Genomic DNA, 20,514 nt, shown 5'->3' with positions numbered 1-20,514 from the left:
GGCCCGAGAGAGAGTGGGCGGGACAACGGCGCAAACACGGGGGGCGGGGTGGGGTGGAGGGTCGGGTGCTGGCGGAGGTAGAGCAATGACCCCCCACCGCCACAGGGATCCCCTCTGGCACAGTCGGCGACCAGCGCGCCCCCTGCCGCGAAGCGCGCCGCCAAACGGACACGCCCCCGGACACGCCACGCCCCTGTACCGCCCACGCCCACGCCCCCACGCGGTGCTGCCCAATCGGCAGGCTGCCGGCTCGCGCGTCACGGGCGCTCCATTGTTATGCAAATATAAAGGAGGTAAAAGACGCCCCAGCGCGGCCGGCGGGCGAGAGCAGCGGCGCGTGGGGAGGCGCGTGGGGTCCGTGTGGGAGCGACAACCGAAGCGAGCAGACCTGAGAGCGCGGCGTCGCCGTCCCGGAACGCCCGGCTCCCGCGAGCTCAGCGCCCGCCCCCGTCGCCCGCCCGCCCGGGCGCGGCTGGATGAGGCGGGGGCCCCGCGGCGGAGGCCCCCGGCCCCCAGCGCCCGGAGCGCCCAGGGGCGGCGTGCGGCGCCCGGGGGTGCCGCGCCCTCCATGCACCCCGGCGCGCCCCGAGACAGCCGGGGGCCCGCGCCGCAGCCGCCGCCCGCGCTGAGCCCCGGCCCGGCCCGCGGCCGGCGCCCGGCGGCAACATGAGCCAGGCGGAGCTGTCCACCTGCTCGGCGCCGCAGACGCAGCGCATCTTCCAGGAGGCCGTGCGCAAGGGCAACACGCAGGAGCTGCAGTCGCTGCTGCAGAACATGACCAACTGCGAGTTCAATGTGAACTCGTTCGGGCCGGAAGGCCAGACGGCGCTGCACCAGTCGGTCATCGACGGCAACCTGGAGCTCGTGAAGCTGCTGGTCAAGTTTGGCGCCGACATCCGCCTGGCTAACCGCGACGGCTGGAGTGCGCTGCACATCGCCGCGTTTGGCGGCCACCAGGACATCGTGCTCTATCTTATTACGAAGGCCAAGTACGCTGGCAGCGGCCGGTGATGCCCGCCCGGACCCCGACCCCAACCCGGACGCGGGCCCCGAGCGTGTCGCCTCTGCTGTCCCTTCCCGCCAACTACCTCGGTGTGCGCCCGGCCCTCGGCGCCGCGGCCACGACGAGTCCAGCGTTCGCGTCCATGCCCACGGGTCCCGCGCGGCGCCTGCTGCCCGGGGTCGGCGCCCCCCCGCGGCTGCCCGGGGCCCGGCCCGAGCGCTTCCCACGGCCCCCGCCCGCCGCCTCGCGGGTGGGGGCGGGGCGCAGGCTCCAGCCCCTTTGAAATTTGAGTCTCGCTACCAGCCAGCTCGGAATCCTGAGATACCGGATGCCCCGCTCCAAATGTTTTCTCCGGAGGTGGAAGGCGGGTGGCGGGGACGCCGGGCTGGGCCGACTCGCCACGGAGGAGCCGCTCTGCTTTTGCTGGAGTTCTAACTATTTATCGTGCGTCTGTATATTTGTAGGTGAAGTTTGTGCGCCTGATTTTTTTGTTTGTTTGTTTGTTTTGAAAATACTGTGTGTGGTCAATGTGGTTATGGGAGGAAGAAGCATTTTTTTTTTCCTAGTCTTAAAACTAAAAACTTGAGTCTGTCATTTCTTGGTTGCACTGAAAACACCGCCCAGCCTGATGGTTTTCCTGTTTCTTCTCCCTCCTGTTTCTCTTCCTCACCTCTCTCCCCACTTCTTTCTCTACCCTCTCCTGTCTCCCCTTTTCTCCCCTCCTCTCCGTCTTCCTCTCTCTCTCTCTCTCTCTCTCTCTCTCTCTCTCTCTCTCTCTCTCTCTCTCTCTCTCTCTCTCTCACACACACACACACACACACAATTCCGTGTGAGCTTTGGAAGTCCCAGGCCACCATCCCCAATGCTACTGGTTTTGCAAAGTTTCCGCAGAAGCCTGGGTGCTCGGGTGTGGCGGTGACTGAGGAGGGTAGCTAGCGGGGACCGTACCTTTTCTAGTGAGTTCTATTATAGTTAACAGTCGGTTGCACACTTTTTTAAAAAAGTAAATGGATTTGCCACAATTAAATGTCATAACATTTATGACAGAATATAAAATATTAACATATTTTAAGCCAAGTTTTAGGTGTATTTTTTGAATCTTGGTTATAAACCCAATTTTAAAGGGCGTTGTATCCAGCGTTGTGTAGGCAACAGTTACCCATATTTATATTTTTATAAAATACCTATAAGACTGTGAATCTCTTGTGCTAATTGCTGAGTGAGTTGAAGGACCGTTTGCCTCTCTTCAGCCTCCCAGAGTTTCAAGAACTCCATTCGAATCCCAAAATCCTGCCATGGGGGAGGGGCCGCCGGCAGAGCTGCTGGGAGACCTGGGCGGGAGGCGGTGCTTCTGCGTCACTTTCTGTCCTGAAAAGCGCCCTTCCCGGTCTCTGCGGTTCCAATTTTCTATGCAACCCCACACCCCTTTTTGTTTTGATCCAGAGAAATAAAAGGGAGGCTGAATTATTCAAATTTAAATGAGGCTTCCTGGGTAGAAGTGCTGCTGACCCTTCGTGCAAAAATGGGGAGCACTTGAGGACACAGGTGGGTGGAGGCCCTTTGTGCGTGGCTGGTCAGATTGGGGCAGTTATCTGTGGCTTTATATAAAACACTGTGTGAGAAGAATATATTGATAATGTCAGTGAAACAAGCAGACATTGAAACTGAGGCACAGATTACTCCAAAAGGAGTTTTTCTGTATATTTTTTCTAGATGCAAATACCTTTTTAATTATGTTAATTAATGTTAAGATTTTCTAGGCTTATGGAAGCTGTGTACGGCCCCGGTATGATCACTTCTAACTGGGTGAAGTCTGCAGCATATCCCTGAGTGTACGATATACTTGTAGCCCAGCGTGGAAAATTTATAAATAAATTTTTCATTGATCTTTTTTTATTAAAAAAAAAAAAAGTTTGTTGGTTCTTCTTGGGCTTGGCACCCAGGATGAGCGTCAGGCTGCAACATGCTGTCTGTGTGTGACGTCTACACAATGCTTGGCTTGTTTTCACCTAAAGACAGCCTGGTAAACTGGCTCTGAGCGCGGCTCCACTGCCAACCCAAATCGGCTGTATACAGGATTGAGGTGCCAGGGCCAACAGAGTGGGCACGCGGAGAGCAGCCGTTTCCTCTGGTCCCTGGCAAAGCAGCAGAGACCTCTGCATGGAAAGTTCTGCTCAAAGCTCTGCCCACCCTGACGCCCAGCCAGCCTGAAACCTGGTGATCAGAGGGGCGAGGCCCCTGTTCCGGCTACTGTGGGTTCCTGCTGTACCACTCGCTGCACAGAGCGTATTTTTCCCACTTGGGGGCACATCAGGAGTTGGGGGCTCACTCCTGACCAGTGAAAGGCCCCTTTCTCCTCTCTGGCTCCCGGTGGCATCTGGGAGGTGAACAGGCCAGCCGTGCCAGAGCCAGCCACTCCCAGAAGAGCACAAACCCTGAGTGGACTGAAGGCCAGCATCCTGGTTCTGTGAATGTGGAGTAGGCTGTCTTTCCGGTGCCTAGAGAGGAGGGGAGATGGGCCCACTCCTGAGCCATCTGCGGGGTTCCATGCAAAGAAGGGTGGGAGGACCCCACCCCAGCCAGAGTAGCCACCAAGAGGAGACGGAGGGCCGGCAAAGTAAGTACATTGTAACCGTACTGGGACTTGGGGCTCTGGACTCAGGACTCCAAGGCTTTCAGGCCCCTTTGAAGTAGCCCAGGGATGTCAGCTTCCCTGGCAGCAGGTGGGACACGATGCCCTTCTCAAACTGGAAGCTTTTCCCACAGTGCCTTCTGTGTTCCCACTTTGCGTCTCCCGCCCTGTTCTGCCCTTGAGAGTGTTCTGTCCCCGAGCACGTTTTCTGTTGGTTTTACAGGCACTTGCTGTCCCCCAGGTAGCCTGCTAGACTGGGCCAACTCTACCCTTAGACACCTACACAGGTGAATGGAATATTTGATGAAAATGAGCTCCCAGGAGGTGGTGTCCGCCCAGGGCTCACAGGCCTTTGTGGGAACACCTGCCACGAGCCTTTGGGGGCAGTGAGCCGGGGGTACCTGGCCACACCAGGGAAAGTGGCTAAAGAACGCAGAGGTTGGGGTACCTGGAAAGTGCAGTCAGGCCTGGACACTATGGGCCTTCATTTCCCACTCAGGGCACTTGCCCTCAGGAGCCAGAGGAAGAGGCAGAAGGTGGTGTTTGTTCTTGGCCTTGGCCTGCCGGGTAGGGATGGGGGATTCTGGCCTGAATACTTCCTGCCTGGCCCATGGAGCCTGGGCACTGGGGCGCGTCCCGGCACATGGCTGCCACCACTCGAGACTATGGCTCCCTAACTTCTCTTCTGAAAGACACTTTGGATTGAGTCCGGCTTTGTGCTTCTCACAGGAGGGACAGTTTTCTCTCCAGTGTGGACAGAAAGGAAGCCAGGCCCTGCTTGGCCCCATGGGGGAGCCCTGGTGGGGTCTATTGCCTATTTGCCCAGGAGCTGCTCTGTGCACAGACAGCCCTTCCAGCCTGGGCCCTGTCCTCCATGAGGGACTCCTGTGACTCCCTGGCCTCCCTGTGGTTGTGTAGAACCCTAGGAAGTAGACTAAAACCACCGTTGTTCCTCTAACACATGGGTCAGCGCCGAGCAGCCTCTTGCTCCAGGACCTCTGTGCTCAGCAAACAGGAATTGGCGCTCGTTGCAGCAGGTGGGCCAATGGTGTCACCTGGGAGTCCTCATTACCCCTCCCCATGCAGGCTTTCAGGGCTGGAAATATCTTTTCAAGCCTCTTTGTGGCCAGGGTGAGAAAGAAGGCACAGCTGACTTTCTCTGCCTGGGCTCTGGGACCTTCAAGTGTGTGTCTGTGGAGGCCAGATGAGGGTCCCTAACTCCCAGGAGACCCAGGGTAGAAGGGTCTGGCAAGCAGGGGCTGGGTCACTGGGAACCCCCGGAGAGGTTGCCATGAAGAAAGGAGACACACCAGATGGACAAGGTCAGGGCCCACCCCTCTCCCCCAGCCAGGAGTGTTGACGGGTCCTATCCAACTGTCCGTCTGTCTGACCTGACCCTGGCCAGACTCAGGAAGCATTTACTGTTGGAATGAATGCGAGAGAGACCAGGAAGTGCAGGGAAACGGTCAGCCGGAAAGAGTGATGTCTAAGGGCAGCAGGCGTGGGAGCCAGGACGGAACTGGCCAGAGGAGGGAGGGCAGGACTTGGAGGCCAGGACCAAGGGCCACAGAGACGGGTTAGGGGGAGGACGGAAGGGGCTCCCTCTGGGTCTGTCCCCGAAAGGCCTTGCATATCAGCGCATGTTGTCGTAGCCTGGGGTGCACGTAGGCACAGGGTCGCAGTCCTGCCACTCTGAACTCGGGGAGGCCCAGTGTCTCCTGACGTCCCTGCCGAGTCCACAAAGGCCTCTGTCCACGCGGACCTCAGACCTCGGACCTCGAAGGGCAGGAAAGGAGGCCGGCGCTGGGACAGCTAGGGGACAAAGCCTGAAGTCAGAGTGTGAGGGTGCAGGCCACAGGAGGCCGTGGGAGGTCTGGGAACCGGCCGATGGCTCCTGGCTCCTCCGGGGGCCTCTAGCTCGGCCCCTCCCAGGGGCTTCGGGTCTGGGGAGGCCGCCTTCCCCCACTGCCTGCCACACACTCCCCTCTGCGGCCTGGACTCCACTCCCCCCACCAACACTCCCTCCCCTCCCCTCGCCGGGCGCATTCTTCTGCTGTACGTCGGACCGTCCCTCCGTGCGTCCGTCTGTCGGTCTTTCTTCTCTCGCCCCATCCAAAGCCGCGGCCCCCATTCATTCCCGAGGCCTCTGCCCTTCCCTCCTCGGGTCCCCGCTCGGCGAGCAGCTGCTATGCTAATGAGGGCGGGGGGGGGCGGGGGGGCGGGAGGCGGGGACCGGCGAGCCCAGGCAGGCAGGGCGGGGGAGGGCTGCGGAGAAGCTGGAGGGAGGGGCGGTGGGGGAGCCTGGCTGGGGGGTAGGCAAGGGAAACCTAGGGGGTCGGGATGGGGAAACCAGCGTGGCGAGGCTGGGGGCTCGGCAGTGGCGAGAGGAGCTGGCCGTGGGAGCCTGGGGAGGTGGGGGTAGAGACGGGCGCTCAGAGCGCCCGATCTTTGTGTTCAGAACCAGCGGGGGCCATTCAGGGCCGGTGTAGGCGGGGCCGCCTGCGCTGGCGGAGAGTGCACCGGGCGGGGTGGGGACGCCGGGGACCGCGCCCGCCGCCCTAAACTCCCAACCCTCCCCTCGCACCCACTCGCGCGGCGCGGGGTGTCAGGGCTAGAGACCAGCTGTCATCTCTGTTCTGGGGTCACAGCTTGGGTCCCGCACCTCGACCCGCCCCCGACGCGCCCATCAGACGCTCCTGCGTGTGGGGCTCAAGTGCGTCCCGCGCGGGTGGGAGTCTGAGTGGAGACCGACTGTCGGGCATCCCTGCCTGCCCCCAGGACTGGGTGGTTGGACGCCGCAGGCGGGCACGGTGGGGTCGCCCCCCCAGATGCGGCGCCTGAGGACCCAAGGCCTCGGCGAGACAGGGGAGAGTGTGGAGGAGGTCCAGCGGGAGACCCAGACCCCTGACTGCCGCCCACCCGGCATCCAAGAGGCGACGAGGGGTGGAGGCAGGGAGACCCCGTGAACCCGGCTCATGGGTACATGGACGCCCCCTACCCGGGGACGCGACCTCGCGCCCCCCGCTTTGAGCGGGAGTTCCACGAGTGGGGACGGCGACAGCGTCCGCGGTGGGTGGGGGGTTTTCGGGTGGTGTGTCTCGGGGTAGCTGCCCCAGGCGCGACAGGGACGCGCGTAGTGGCGCCCGCCGAGGACTGCGCGGCGCGGGCTGTGCTGCCGCCCGGTGGCCATGGCCGGCACTGCGCCCAAGGGGCCCGGCGGTCCGAGGCGGGCGCTACCCGCGCCTGCACGTCGCTGAGCTGCGGACGCCCGAGGCCGGAGTCGTCCGGCTAGCGCCCCGCACCACCCTCTCCGGTTGGTCTCGGAGCCCAGAGTTCGTTGGGGTTAGCCGGGGGAGGGCCCTTCGCCCTGGTGTGGTGGGCAGAGGCGGGACAGCAGTTGGAGGATTCTGCATGGGCCTGGGGCGCCAGGAGCGGGTAGGAAGCCGAAAGTGTTTCCCACGGGAGTGACCAGGCCCAGGCCAGCTCGTTGGGGAGCTCGGGCTGCAGCCACCAGAGCTGTGTGTGGGGACAGGGTGAAGGTGCAAAATGCCCAGAGGAGAAAGCCTGAGAGGGTGAGAACAGTCCAGGATCGCCCAGGTCTCACTTGGATGACCTCAGGAGAAAACGCCCAGCAGGCCCTTCAGTGTCGCTGAAGTTACAACCCTGCCAACTTGTGGGGCTTGGAAGGGGTAGGGACCAGAACATGGGGGCACATGAGGAAGGGCTGCCATAGAGGCGGTCAGCCAGGTGGTCAGGGACAGCCCAGCAGGGAAGGCCCTGAGCAGGGTCAGTCACCCCTCAGCGTGTCTGAGGAAAGGGCAGGTGTGTTGACTCATACCGGCTTCTGGCTCATAAATCCCCAGAAGGAGACCCAAAGCAGGGCCTGGGTGTATAACCCCATCGTAGTCCTGAACAAGGAACTGCAACGCTGTGCTGTTCTCCTTTTTGGTCGAACAGGGAAGGGAGGACATTCCCGGGTCCTGGGGCCATGAGTGAACCGTCAGGAGGACCAAGGACACAGCCACCCCGTGCTGCACTTCAGGACACAGACCACATCGGTCCCTCAGAACCGTCAAGACCCGGCATGGGGTTCTACTAGATCACCCCCCGGAGCCTCGGGCCTCAGCAGCAGGGGCCAGGGATCCTGAGCAGCTCTGATGGTCTGGTGGAGGCTGGCATTTTCAGATTCTTGTGGCTGTCACCCGCCACACCCCACCCCATTCCAACAGAATTGCCTGTGCTGGGTATGTGCAAAGAAAGAACTTTGTTCGAAGTCTTGTCTGCTCAGAGATGGAGCCTGAAGACCAAGTTTGCTCCGGTACACATTCCCCCAATGGATAAAACCCACCTCCGCCAATGAGGAGGTTTGTGGGCCTACTCATTGGGACCCCGTGGACAAAAAAACCCCAAGGCAAGAAAACCCCAAGGCAACCAAGCCCAAAACGTTCCATCAACTTTCTAAAGCGATGACAAAATTCTAAACAGCAGTGATGTAAACAAGCCAGAACGTATTTGTCAGCAGAGAAGTTACCCGAGACGGTCCTGGGCTGGTAGGTGGAGTTAGGGTGTAGGCTCCTCAGATATTGACCTGCTGGGTGGGCCTTTCATTCACATGGCTCAAAATGGTGACACAGATCCAACCATCAAGTCTACATTCCAACCAACAGCCAAGAGGAAGAGGCTAACTAGAGCTTGGGTCCTCTCCTTCCAGGGCAGTTCCTACAAGTTACTCTTGCCACATCTGCTCACATGCCATTGGCTAGAACTTAGTCACATGCCCAACCTCCCTGTGAGGGAGGCTGGGAAATGTAGTCTGTTGACTTTTAAAAAAATAGGTATTTCTCCAGCAAAATGGATTTATCCAAGAAAAACAAAGAATTACAATTCTGGACATGGCAAATATAAGTCTAATGGCAAACTACAAGCAAGTCAGGAGAACAAAGCTGGGGAACCTTCTTTCATGGAGGAAACTGGGGAGTTGGGAGGGGCTGTTACAAAGAGTACAACGGAGGAAGTGAGTTGGAAGTGTCGTGGCTTCTCATTGGCTGGGATGTAACCGTCTCTCATTGATTGAGTGGCTGCTGGGCCAGGGGAAGATCCTCCTTCCTACTGGAGTGACTAGAGTACAAAACCTCTCTGGCTGGAGATGGAAAGCAGGTCTCCTCCACTTTGGTAGTTGACCATGAGGGGTAGGGTGGGAGGGCTCCCCTCCAGGCCGTCCCCACTCCGATCATCCGAGGTTTCTGTTCATGAATCTTCACATGTCTTTAGTCAAGGCTGTGTTGGCTCCCAATGGGGTGATTAGAGAAGGGCTGTGGGGGTGGGGACGCGGGGGAGTGGCACCTGTGCCTGCCCTGGCGACCTCCGTGTCCAGGCCCTGTTATCAGGCAGCTGTCAGTGCTTTATGCTCCTCCCGCTGAGGGTACGCGCTGCACTCCAACTGTGCACGTTTGTATGAAGAACTTTCCAAGAATGACAACTCTGACAGAAGACAGAATGAAAGACAGAAGCACTCCTGAGCGTAAGGGAACGGCAGCCTCGCACTGGGCTGGGTTACATCTCCTGGGCTTGACTGATGGCACCTGCACAGCCCCCAAGGGACACGGGACAGGCGGGAGTTGGCTTTCCACGGTTTGTGTAGTGATGAGTCTAAGGCCACCGTTCTGGTCCGCCCTACGAGTTCCAGTCCCGCTTTCCACAGTAAACATTCTGTTACAGATTAGGGGAACAACACAATGTGTGTGTGGCCATCGGAAATTAAAGCTGTGGTTTCTGCTCTGACAACCCAGGGCGTGATTCGGGAAGCCTCCGCTCCCTGGGCGCTTGAGAGCAGAAATGTCCATGGATGAAATCAGTCCTTTACCCAGTTGGTTTCTGCTTCTCCCCACCTCAACCTCCCTCCCCCTTATCTCAGAGGAAAGTAATGAGTAAGCCGGCTCTTTGAAATCTCAAGGTTGTTGGGTCAATAAAACACTCCTTCTCAGGTCTTCCCAGGATGTCTCTTAGTGGGTGGCTTCTTTTCATTTTAATTGAGGCTGAAAGAAGATCGTTAGGTTTATCGTTTATATTCCTAAAAATCAATTTATTGTGGTATAATTCACATACAATAAAATGCAGCCATTTAGAGTGTGGGAAGCATTGACAGATGTTTGTGCCCTCATAACTAACGCCATAATCAACCTATGAACAGTCCTCCCACGTGCTCTCTCAGCCCTCCCCACCCCCGACCGAGCCCCAGGTCCCCACTGACCTGATTTCCACTGCTGACGGATCAAGGTGCCCGTTCTAGACTTGTGTATGGATGGATTTGGTGCTATGTACTTTTTTTGCCTTGCTTCTGACAATCAAAAACATGTAATATTTTTGAGTTATCCATGATGCTGTATGTTTCAGTAACTTCTGGGGGTGGGGTATAGGTCTTTTACCCTTTTTTCTGTTTTTTTTCACTAGAAAAATCTAGCTAAAACCACACAAAACGCAGGATAGTTTTCCAGTCACCAGAAATATTTTCCTCAGTAAAAGTTCTGGCCTCATGAAGACACCTCACCTCAGGGAGGACACCACTACATTTCCAACACGGGCCCAGCATCACCAGGGTCTGTCACAGTCCACCCCCTTTTCCCACCACGGAGAGTTAAGGACTGGCAATCTGATTCCAGAATGCCTGCAGTCAGCCTCACCCAGGAGACTGTGCCAGGCTCGCTGCATCGAAGGCTGCGGGCTTGAGACCCAGGGCCTCTCCTGTGCCCGAGAGAGCAGTTAGCTGTGTACCCAGTCACTCTGCGAGGATTAATATGTGAATTGCCAGTGTCATTGGATACAGTTGGTATACAAAAAATCAATTGTGGGGCCGGCCCGGTGGCTCAGGCGGTTGGAGCTCCGTGCTCCTAACTCCGAAGGCTGTCGGTTCGATTCCCACATGGGCCAGTGGGCTCTCAACCACAAGGTTTCCTGTTCAATTCCTTGAGTCCCGCAAGGGATGGTGGGCAGTGCCCCCTGAAACTAAGATTGAACACGGCGACTGGACCTGGAGCTGAGCTGCGCCCTCCACAGCTAAGACTGAAAGGACAACAACTTGAAGCTGAACAGCACCCTCCACAACTAGGATTGAAAGGACAACAACTTGACTTGGAAAAAAGTCCTGGAAGTACACACTGTTCCCCAATAAAATCCTGTTCCCCTTCCCCAATAAAATGTTTAAAAAAAAATCAATCGTGCTTCTATATCCTATTAACATAAAAATTTAAAAAGACCGTTATGATCACATCACACATCATAAAATACTTACGGATAAACCTAATGAAAGACTTGTAAGATCTTTCCAATGAAAACTACAGAACATTGCTAAGAGAAGTTTTTTAATGTCCCTGGTTTGCAAGAGTCACTAAAACAGCTTCGTCTCCTTTGTCTCAGGACTTGCGTGTAGGTCACCGTTAGACCGCATGCCCCCACATGCGGCCAGAAGCACACCGACAAGGCCACTCTTCCTGAACAAGGCTCGTTCCATGGACGGCATTTGGCCTTTAAGAGCGAAGCATATTTGCCCCCTTCCCTCAGGTGCAGATCAAGAGGTGGGCCAGGTGCACAGGGTTTAGGTCCAGAGCTGAGCGTCTCTGAGCCCAGAAGGGTGGTCTGGGCAAGGCTTTGGGCCCAGGTACCTGGAGGCTGTCCGCACATTTTACCAGCTGAGTCTTAGTAATGCGGCCAGTGTGTTGGATTAAACCTGAGGGTTGAGGGTGGTCAACGTGTGAAAGTGTAAAACCGGCCAAACGGCACAGACTTGTCGAAGCACCTGACCGGTAAAGGGGGTTCCCCAGCCCGGTGCAGTTTGAGAGGGAGCCCCACGTAGGATAAGCGTCTCTAATAGGACTTCAGCCCAGAAGAGGCAGCGGCCTATCCACAGGGCGGCTGCAGGCCAGTGAGAGAACACAGATGGTGACTGGGACGTATCTGTATCCCCGAGATGGGGACTGCCTGAGATCCACTCACCACCCTTCCGGGTCTCCCGGGCATTTAAACTGTCCAGGGCAGTGTGGACCGGTGCCCTGGGCGGGACGTTGCTCGGTGGGACAGCGAGGGCGAGGGCAGTGCTTTTCACGGCCTTGCTAATACCTCCCCACCACTGTGGATTCTCGAGTGCTGTCATTCTGTGAGCCGAGCAGTGGTCTAGGGCAGGTACAGGAGTCAGGAGTGGGAACTAGATTCCGTAGGACGGGGGTGTTATCTGGTCTAGGCTAGCTTTCTCCTTTATCAACAATGTTGGATTTCCGATCTTGTTTTCCTTCTCTGAGGCCAACTGTTGGGCCTCTCTAGCCAGTTTTTCTGTTATCAGCTGGGCAAACATGGTTTTGGCCCACGACAGATTTCACTGCTGCTGGTTTCTAGCAGCACTGTGATCAGGTGACTTCCTGTAGCTTCCAGAGTCAGGTTTAGAATGTCCTGGGGCCTTAATAGTAGCTGAAGCAGTGGAGAAAAGTATAGCGTGCCATAATTCCTGATCACACGGGCCTTCCCTAATTCAATTTCCACCGAAAATAAGGAAGCCATGTTGCTTCCACGGCATTCAGTGTCATGTAGTACCTATCGGCAGGCAGACCCAAGGTCAGCATGGTGTGGGCAGCCTTTCCTCGGCTAAAATAGAGTCCACAGGAGCACAAGTCATCCAGCCCGCTGGGCTGGTGGCCACAGTGCCGCCTTGACGACCTCAGAAGGGGTCACAGCAGCTCACCCAGCACAGGGTTTGCTGCTTTCATCATTGAATCTGAACCGTTGTAAGCCAGGGGAAGTCAGTGTTACCCAAGGAGTCTTGTGCGATCCTCAGCAGGGCTCACGGGGACGTGTCAGTGTCGAGCAGTTGTGAGGGGCCAAGTCAGTGACCAATAGGAGGCAAGTAGCAAGAGAAGATTATGATACTGAATAAGTTAGGCGAGGAACAGTTAACAAGGACTTCATGGGAGGTGAGGCGGCTGACAGAAGGTCCTGGGTGTGATGAGAGCTCCACTCTCCTCAAGCTTCCACTACACGCGGTATACAAATGGTTAGGGGGGCCCCACAACCATCTCCTCCTTGACCAAAAGGGAAGTGGCAGCAATGACTCTAAGGCAAGGGGAGGTCCCCGCGCCACAGGGCCCAGTTGCTGACTACCGTGCCCTAGGAGCCTGTGGGGTCCTCATGTTTTGGGTGATAGCCCAAGGGCACTCCGTCCCTTTTCACATACGAAAGGGACAGGGGATCATAGCTGGGCTGCCCAAGGGTAGGTGGTTTCATTGAAGTCTCCTCTTGGCTGAAAGACCACGTCATCCGGTTCTTTCCATAATGCTGGTCAGGCCTGCCACTCTTTAGTAAATGTACAGACAGTGTCAGCCAGAGGACAGATCTGGGACCCAATTTCAGCAACTGCTGACCAGCCTGAGGAAGCTTCGCAGCTGATGGCTAGTTTGGGGCCTTGGGGGGCTGGGGATGCCAGGAGGCCTTGTGGGCCCAGGTGCAGCCCTGTTCCGGTAGCAGACGCCCCAAAGGTGGAAGCTGGATTTAGTCAAGCTGCAGTCTTTCCCTTGGTGACCTCCTTTCCCCTGAAGGCTGAAAGCTTCAGCATGGTCCCGGGAGTAAGCGAGTCACCGTGAGTCACCACCGCTGCAACGGGGACCCTGAGGGAAAGTCAGGGCAGCGGGCAGCCCAAGGGACTTGGGGATGGCAAGGGCCCCCTGGAAACCCAGAGGCTGGACTGTGCAGTGTGTCCTTGCCACATGCAGGCACAGGGGTGGCATCACTGGTGGTAACGGCAGAACGCACACCAAGGGTCAGTGGCAGGAGGAACTGCCAGCTGGGTGGGTGCCAGCCGTGCATGCACAGTGCATTCTGCCAGTACCCTCTGGGGATTTCACTCCTAGAGAGGTGACAGCTGACCCAATGGGGACAATTGCTCCATGCTCCCATATTCGGCTACAGTGCTGTTGGAAATGGAGCAAATAAATATGTTGAAGGGCCACTTAGTTCACCTGACTGATTCTCCCAACAACTTGCTCCGAGCAAGTTGTGGGATCACTTCCCCTTTTGGGAGCAATTCCGGCACAATATTTCTCTAGGGAGTCTCGGCCTAGCAGTGAGGAGGGGTGAGGAGCTGGGGAGACGAGGGGGGAGTGCCCGTCAAGGGGCCTGAACCAAAGGGACAGGTTCAAAGACAGGAGTCTGTTCATTAGAGACCTCGAGGCAGGGGCTGCTTTACAGCAGTGGGGTAACAATGTGCCCTCAGTGACAAAGGACAGAGATTCACGCCCAACCTGCAGAATGGCTGCTCCAAGCCGATGAACAGGAGGGTGCGGGGGATCCCCTACAGTTCTCAGAGCCCTGTCACTGAGAATTGGGAGAGGCAGGCTGCAGGGCTGAGGGAGTCTGAAGGCCTTATGTCTGCAAACTTCCTTTCCCACTGTTCTGGCTCTTTGCAATCATGGCAAAAACTAGGTTTGGGTAACTAGGTAAAGCGACCTTCATTGGCAGGACTTGAAAACTAAGCATTTTAGCCGTTTTTCTCTCAGGTAACTCATCCACGGAGCAGCAAGCTGATTTGCCAAATTAACAAAATCTGTGGTGGACACAGTCCCCACTGGGTCCTGGTCCTTTTATCAGAAGGGAAAAGTCTCAGGTCAACCCGTTGACACACACAGAGGTAAAGGCTACGCGTGGGGTCAAGCTCTGCAGGAAGACCAGAATTTTTTTTGCAAACAACCTGAGGTCCACTTAACAGTCATGAACAGATTTGTCGGGCTTCTGCGAGCAAGGCTGAGTTTTGTTCCAACCAACAGGTTTTGGGGGAGAGCCGCTGTCATTGCGTCCCCAGCGAGTGTGCCAGCATTTTGCCAAACGTTAGAGTTTGTCTTGTTCTTCATTAGGATAATCCCCAGAACTTGCTGGTCTTTTAAATTTTGTTTCAATTGAGGTAACATTGGTCAACAAGATTATATGACTTTCAGGTGCACAATTTTATAACCCACCATGCTTGTACACTGCCGAGTGCTCACCTCCCTGTCTCCTTTCCTTCGTCACCATGGAGCTGACTCCGTCACCCATTCACTGAGAATGAGCAGGACTGAGCTTTCTGGGCTAAGAGCAGTGTCCTCAGCCTGAATGTGAAGTTTGCACAACTCTGCAAATTTAGTAAAAATCATTCAATTGTCCACCCAAACAAGTCATTTCTGTGGTATGTAAATGATACCTCAATCAAACTATTGTTTTTTAAAAAACAAACCAACAAGAAAGCTACAACATAAAATAAAACAAACTAAACCAGACTGCGTAGGGTTGTAAAACTAGGTGGTTCAAGTATGAAGGAAAAAACAAGGTGGTGATTATCTCAAAAGTTGGGGAGTTACCACCCAGGGTGCGGGAGAGCTGGGGAGCAGGAGGGACCGTGGGGGCTTCAGGGACGCAGACCGTGTCTTGCTCCTCGGCCTGGATGGTGTGCACATGGGTGCCTGCTGTGTGATAAAGCTTCGAATATATGTTTTGCTTTATATACTCTTCTGGAATATGTCCTATTATACAACGGTAACCCTTCACAACACCAATCAAAAACGATATGGTTCCCAGGAACAAATCTAACAAAAACAAGTGAGACCTCTCTGCAGAAAATTACAAAGCTCTAATGAAAGACATGACATCAGTCCTCAGTGAGTGCGCAGTGGGGGCAAGGATCCACTGTCCCCCAAATCCATCTGGAAGCCCGTGCAATTCCAATGAACCCTAAAAAGGTTTTTCCAAGAATTCGACAAAATCAAGTGTAAGGAAAAAAGCCCAAGAAGAGCCAAGAGACTCTTCAAGAAAAATGACATCCTGCCATCAGGCAACAGAACATCAGGAGCCGGGAAGTGGACGGAACCCAGAGCCAGCCCCACAGGCACCGGGGAACAGGACACCCAAGAGATGGCCCAATGGGAGTCAGAGTCTGGAACAGAAGGAACTATGTCATAAAGAAATCAATAAAGTGCAACTCAAAAATCAAAAATGAGGCCAGCCCGGTGGCTCAGGCGGTTAGAGCTCCATGTTTCTAACTCCGAAGGCTGCCTGTTCGATTCCCACATGGGCCAGTGGGCTCTCAACCACAAGGTTGCTGGTTCAATTCCTTGACTCCCACAAGGGATGGTGGGCAGCGCCACCTGCAACTAAGATTGAACAGGGCACCTTGGGCTGAGCTGCCGCTGAGCTCCCGGATGGCTGCCCACAGAAGGGTATAAGGCGAGTTAAATTAGGTGTTGCTGGTATAACTGCCACCAGATTAAGGAGAAAAATGGAACATCGCAATGGGGGACCCACTACCCAAAAAAGCAAGAAATGAGAAGTACAGAGAAAGTAGGACAGAAAAGGCAAAAAATAAAGTCACAAACGGAAGTTCAAGTCTGTGTGTGCCATTTCTGTGACACACACCTTGCAAAAGCCTCTGGGCAGCAGGGCTGGACCCAGCGCTCCCGTGTGGGCTCCTTTGTTAGGAATTCCGGCGGGACTCCTACGCCCAGCCGCCCAGCGGGTGGGGCTGGGGTGCACAGAGCGGGGCTGACAGCGCTTGGCCCCCAGACCTGGCCCCGGCCCCGCCCCAGGGAGCCCTCTCGGGGGGTAGGGACGCGCCCCCCAGCAGGACTGCGCGCCGCCCTTCCTGCCAGGGCCTTGGAGTCCCGGGCACACCACCCTCCTTGCCCGTGCCTCCACCCCGACCGCCCCCTTTGGCACTGGCTGCTTTAGGCGTACCTGTCGTCTGTGCCGGTTTTCCATCGGAGGCCGCGCGCCCTTCTCGCGTGGTAGGGAGACGCGGGACGGTCCCCGCAGCCCAAGCTGATCCGCGCAGCCACCAGGGGGCAGCACTGAGGCCACCCTGCACGCGGAGCGGCGGGCGGGGTCTGCGGGGCTCCTGGGAGGTGCAGGGCGGCAGGGGTGAAGGCCCCACCCCAGGCCTGGGAAGCAGGCTGGGCAGGGCTCTGCGTCTCCGGAGCCGAGTCTAAGGGTCCCTACTCAGTGGCTTCCGCCAATTCAGAGCTCTGGGCCAAGACGGTGAGCAGGGCAGGGGGATCTGAGAGGTCAGGGCCCTTCACTTGGGCCACCTCTTACCACCGGTCATCCTGAGAATCCCTCTTCCTGGAACATTCAGGCAATTCCACTGGATCTGCTCATTGGGTGGACACACCCACGCATGCTGTTGCCTTGGGGCGGAGGCACTCCTGGGCCTAAGAAGCCTGACAAATCCAGGCATTACCGGTGATTCAAGGGACTGGAGACGCATCCAGGCCTCTGGGCCTCCAGCGTGAGCAGGTGTGCAAGGGGTGGGCCGGTGTGAGCGTGTGCGCTGCAGGCACCCCAGAGCAGTGATCACATTCAGCTCCGCAAGGGACCGTGTGTGTGACCCCGGGGGCCGTTCACCCTCACTGAGACTGCCCATCCTCCTGGGGTGCCTGCGGGCGTGGGGCACACGGCAGGCGCTGAGGAATGAGGCCGAATTAAGGACAGGGAGGTGGCAGACTGGGGGCTCTGGGGCTGGAATTGGAATCGCAAACCAGCTGGGGCACCAGAGACAGATTTATTTAGGGCCTCAGGGGCCTGAAGCACATACATAGGGTCCCTTCCCCGCGACTGCCCCAAACGTCCCCTCGTGTCCAGCTGCACCTATGCTACAAGAGGTTCACCCTGGCCACCACCTGCTTGCAGCCCGTGACAGCAAACTCACGGCCAGCGACGCGGTAGTAGTTGAGCTGCGCAGCCAGGAGTTCGGCGCGGGCCTGCTCCGGGAAAAAGCCCTCACCGGCCATCTCGTCCCGGAAGCAGTTGACCACGTCCCGTTTGTCCAGCAGCAGAAAGGGAACGATGGCCGCGGCCTGCCACAGCGGGTGCTCGCGGACCAGGAGCGCCCGCAGGCCCGCGCGCAGCTCCTCCTCGGCCCGGGCACCGTGGGCACCATCGAGGCGCAGGGGCAGCGCTCCAGACGCGTTCTGAAGCACGAAGCGCGTGATCTCCGCGCCACCAGCGCCGCTCAGCAGCACGTAGATGGCGTTGCGGAAGTGGTGGGAGCGCTGTGGCTGCAGAAAGCCTTGCAGCTCGTCCAGTAGCGCTGGCGGCAGCAGCTCCACCTCGTCCAGCACCAAGAGCGGGGTCTTCTCATCCTCCTCGGCCTGTGCCACCACGTCAGCCACGCGCCGCGCCAGCTCCTCGCGGCATTCCTGCGCGGCGCGCGGCTCCGGGCAGTGGTGCCGCGCGTCGTAGTGCAGCACAAGCGCGCCGTCCTCCAACACCGCACGGAAGTGACGTGCCAGCAGGCGGCCCACGTGGCTCTTGCCCACGCCGCTGGGTCCGTGCAGCGCCAGGAGCAGCGGGCGGCTGTGCACGTGCGTGGCCAGATAGTCCCGCAGCAGCGCCATGATGCGCCCTATGGCGGCCGGCTGGCCGAACACAGCGCGCTGCAGCGCCTTCTCCAGCCCATCGAGGTCATAGCGCTGCGCGTTATCATCCAGGTTCTCGATGGCGTTCAGCACCTGGAAGCCCACGATGGCCACGAGCAACAGCAGGCAATGCTGCGCGCGGCTCCGTTGCTCCACGCGCGGTCGGTATTTGCGCGAGTTCTCGGGGTAGAGCACCACGCGGCTGCGTCGGCGCCTCTTGCGCGGCGTCCGGGACGACAGCTCCGCGGGGCCGTCGAAGGTGAAGAACTGGGGCTGGTCCCGGTCCGCGCGCGGCGCCAGGGCCCGGAAATCCGGCCCCACGCCAGGCGGCAGGAGGCGCCGCTTACGCAGGAGGAACACGCGACGGCGCAGGCGGACCACGGCACGCAGCGGCGCGATCACGCTCGGGCCAGGGGCGCCGGGAGCCGCAGCCGCCGGCTCCGGGCTGGGCGGGCCGTGGTCCATAGCTCAGGGGCGGCGTTCGGCATGCAGGTCACCGTCCCTGCAACAGGAAGACGGGGAGGGTCTCCAGACTTACGCACCGCCGACTAGGACCCTTCCCCCGGGTGATCGCATCCCCCTGGGAGGTCCCGGAGTGTGGCCCGGCCTGCCCAACGGCCAGAGCCTGGTCCCGGCTTCGCTGGGCCGGAGTGTTGCCTTTCTGAGCAGGAAGCGGCTCCCCGCGGGGCCCCATGCAAATCTCTCGGGTCCTCCCGTAAACAGCCGCGGGCCCTGAGGAAGTTGGGTGGGGGCACCTTATCGGGCGGCAGCCGGGCTTCCTGGAGGAGGAGTCGGTGCCGACCAGGCGCCGATTAGGGGTAAAGCAGGGTCAAGGCCGATCCTGCCCCCGCCTGCTGCTCCGACTGCCGGGCGCCAGCGGCCATAGGCGTCCCGAGAAGGGGCCACGGGAAGCCGAGGCCCGAGCACCCCTGGAGTTGAGAGACGCTCCGCCCCACACTTAAGAACACTTTGGGGGTGAGGGATCTGGCTGGAACTTCTGCTTTTAGGGCCCCAGCCCTGTCCTCAGGTTGAACCTAGACCTCCCACTCACCCTAAAGGCTGGGATCCTCCCAACATCCTCCACTGAACACTGATGGAGGGGCAGCCGGGAGCCCCAAGAGAGGTGGGATGGGCGGAAAGATGAACAAAGAGCGGGAAAAGGAGGAAGAGCCACTGCGGAGACAGAGCTGGAGAGTCGCAGGGGACATGCCCCTGGGCCCCAAACCACCCCAGTACCTGCAGCTGCGTGAGATCAGGCTCCTGCTGCCCAGCCCTCCAGGGAGGCCCCTGCCTGTGTCAGACCCTGAGACCTGTGACTCAGGAAGCAGAAAATGGTTTCCTGGTGAGTCGGGCTGGGGTCAGGGGCCTCACTGGGCCTGCTCAGGCCTGGAGGGGCAGTAGCGGCACCTGTGGGTCCCCAGGGAGTGCCCGGAGCAGAGGAAGCTGGGGGAGGTTCCCAGCTCCTATGCAAAGGAAGTGAGTCAAGGGTGCAGCGAGGGCGGGACTTCAGTTGGACGGAGGCGCCGTATGGGGAGGGAGGCCTGGTGGGCCTGCTGGGCTGTGGACAGCCGGCGTGTCACCTACCCTCCTTAGCCCTGCAGAGCTCCTGGGTCGGTCCAGGCCCAGGGCACGTGGTGAGGCTGACAGCGTGCCCTACCCCAGGACCATCTTCAGCACCTGACACCACTCACCCCACCCCCTGCAGGGTCCCCTGGGGGGGGGAACGGAAGTAGGGCAAGAGTGGAGAAGCAGACAGGGTCCTCTGCCCAGCCGGTGTCCCCACGTCCCTCCTATTCTCTCCTCCCAGCCCCTAACCCCAATCTGGGGCCCCCATTGTAGGGCTCATTTCCTTTTCCCTCTCCCTCCCTCTTCCCGTGCCCCAGCATGGAGCCACAGAGGACAGGGCCACACACCCAGGGTCAGTTCTAGCACCGGGAAAGACCCCCACATGGCTCAGGGTCCTGGTGGGACAGCAAATTTAGAAAGAATTTGTGCTAAGAATGCCCTCATCCCATTTCCCACCTCTGCACAGATGGGCCTGCCTGGATGGCCCCAACTCCTCCCGTTCTGACCAAGGGAGCAGCTCCCCAGGCCCAAGCCCATCTGCAGCCCTCCAGACCAGTGGGCTTGTCAACAGTGATGCCCCCAAACCAGTCCCAGCACCGTACCCACCTGCACCCCACAGGCCTGGCAATCCTGTCCTCTGGCTCCAGGGCGCCAGCAGTGTCCTGCTCATGCACCCCCCTCCCCAGCCCCTGCCCTGCCCAGGATGGCTGCTCCTAGCTCTCTGCGGGCCCGGGCCTGCATCAGGGAGGTATCCGGCATGGGCTTGGGGCTTCCCATTCTCTCCAGAATAAGGACCTCACAGGCCTCCTGGTGACAAGTGGAGTCCCTGTCTGTTCATCTGGCCAGCAGCCTCTGCCCGTGTCACCCCGTCCCACAGCCCTGCTCCCCACACTGAG

General features: G+C 58.4%; 2 protein-coding genes across 2 annotated transcripts; one reads left to right on the top strand and one right to left on the bottom strand.

The window, feature by feature from the left end:
* Window positions 1–666: 666 nt before the first annotated feature.
* On the top strand, window positions 667–2,895 carry NRARP (NOTCH regulated ankyrin repeat protein; the record flags this gene model as incomplete). The annotated part of the gene is made up of 1 exon (XM_081066211.1): window positions 667–2,895. The coding sequence occupies one exon, from the start codon at window positions 667–669 to the stop codon at window positions 1,009–1,011; it is 345 nt and encodes a 114-aa protein (XP_080922337.1). The 3' UTR covers window positions 1,012–2,895.
* Window positions 2,896–17,140: 14,245 nt separating this feature from the next.
* On the bottom strand, window positions 17,141–19,481 carry TOR4A (torsin family 4 member A). Its single transcript, XM_081066215.1, has 2 exons — window positions 19,289–19,481; window positions 17,141–18,554 (listed from the first exon to the last, which is right to left on the bottom strand). Exon 2 carries the CDS (start codon window positions 18,515–18,517, stop codon window positions 17,288–17,290), a length of 1,230 nt encoding a protein of 409 aa, XP_080922341.1. The 5' UTR covers window positions 18,518–18,554; window positions 19,289–19,481; the 3' UTR covers window positions 17,141–17,287.
* Between the last annotated feature and the right edge of the window lie 1,033 nt (window positions 19,482–20,514).

This window comes from Rhinolophus hipposideros (genome assembly GCF_964194185.1).
Source record: "Rhinolophus hipposideros genome assembly, chromosome: 11".
NCBI classification, from domain to species: Eukaryota; Metazoa; Chordata; class Mammalia; order Chiroptera; family Rhinolophidae; genus Rhinolophus; species Rhinolophus hipposideros.
This window is presented reverse-complemented; position numbering and strand designations above follow the sequence as displayed.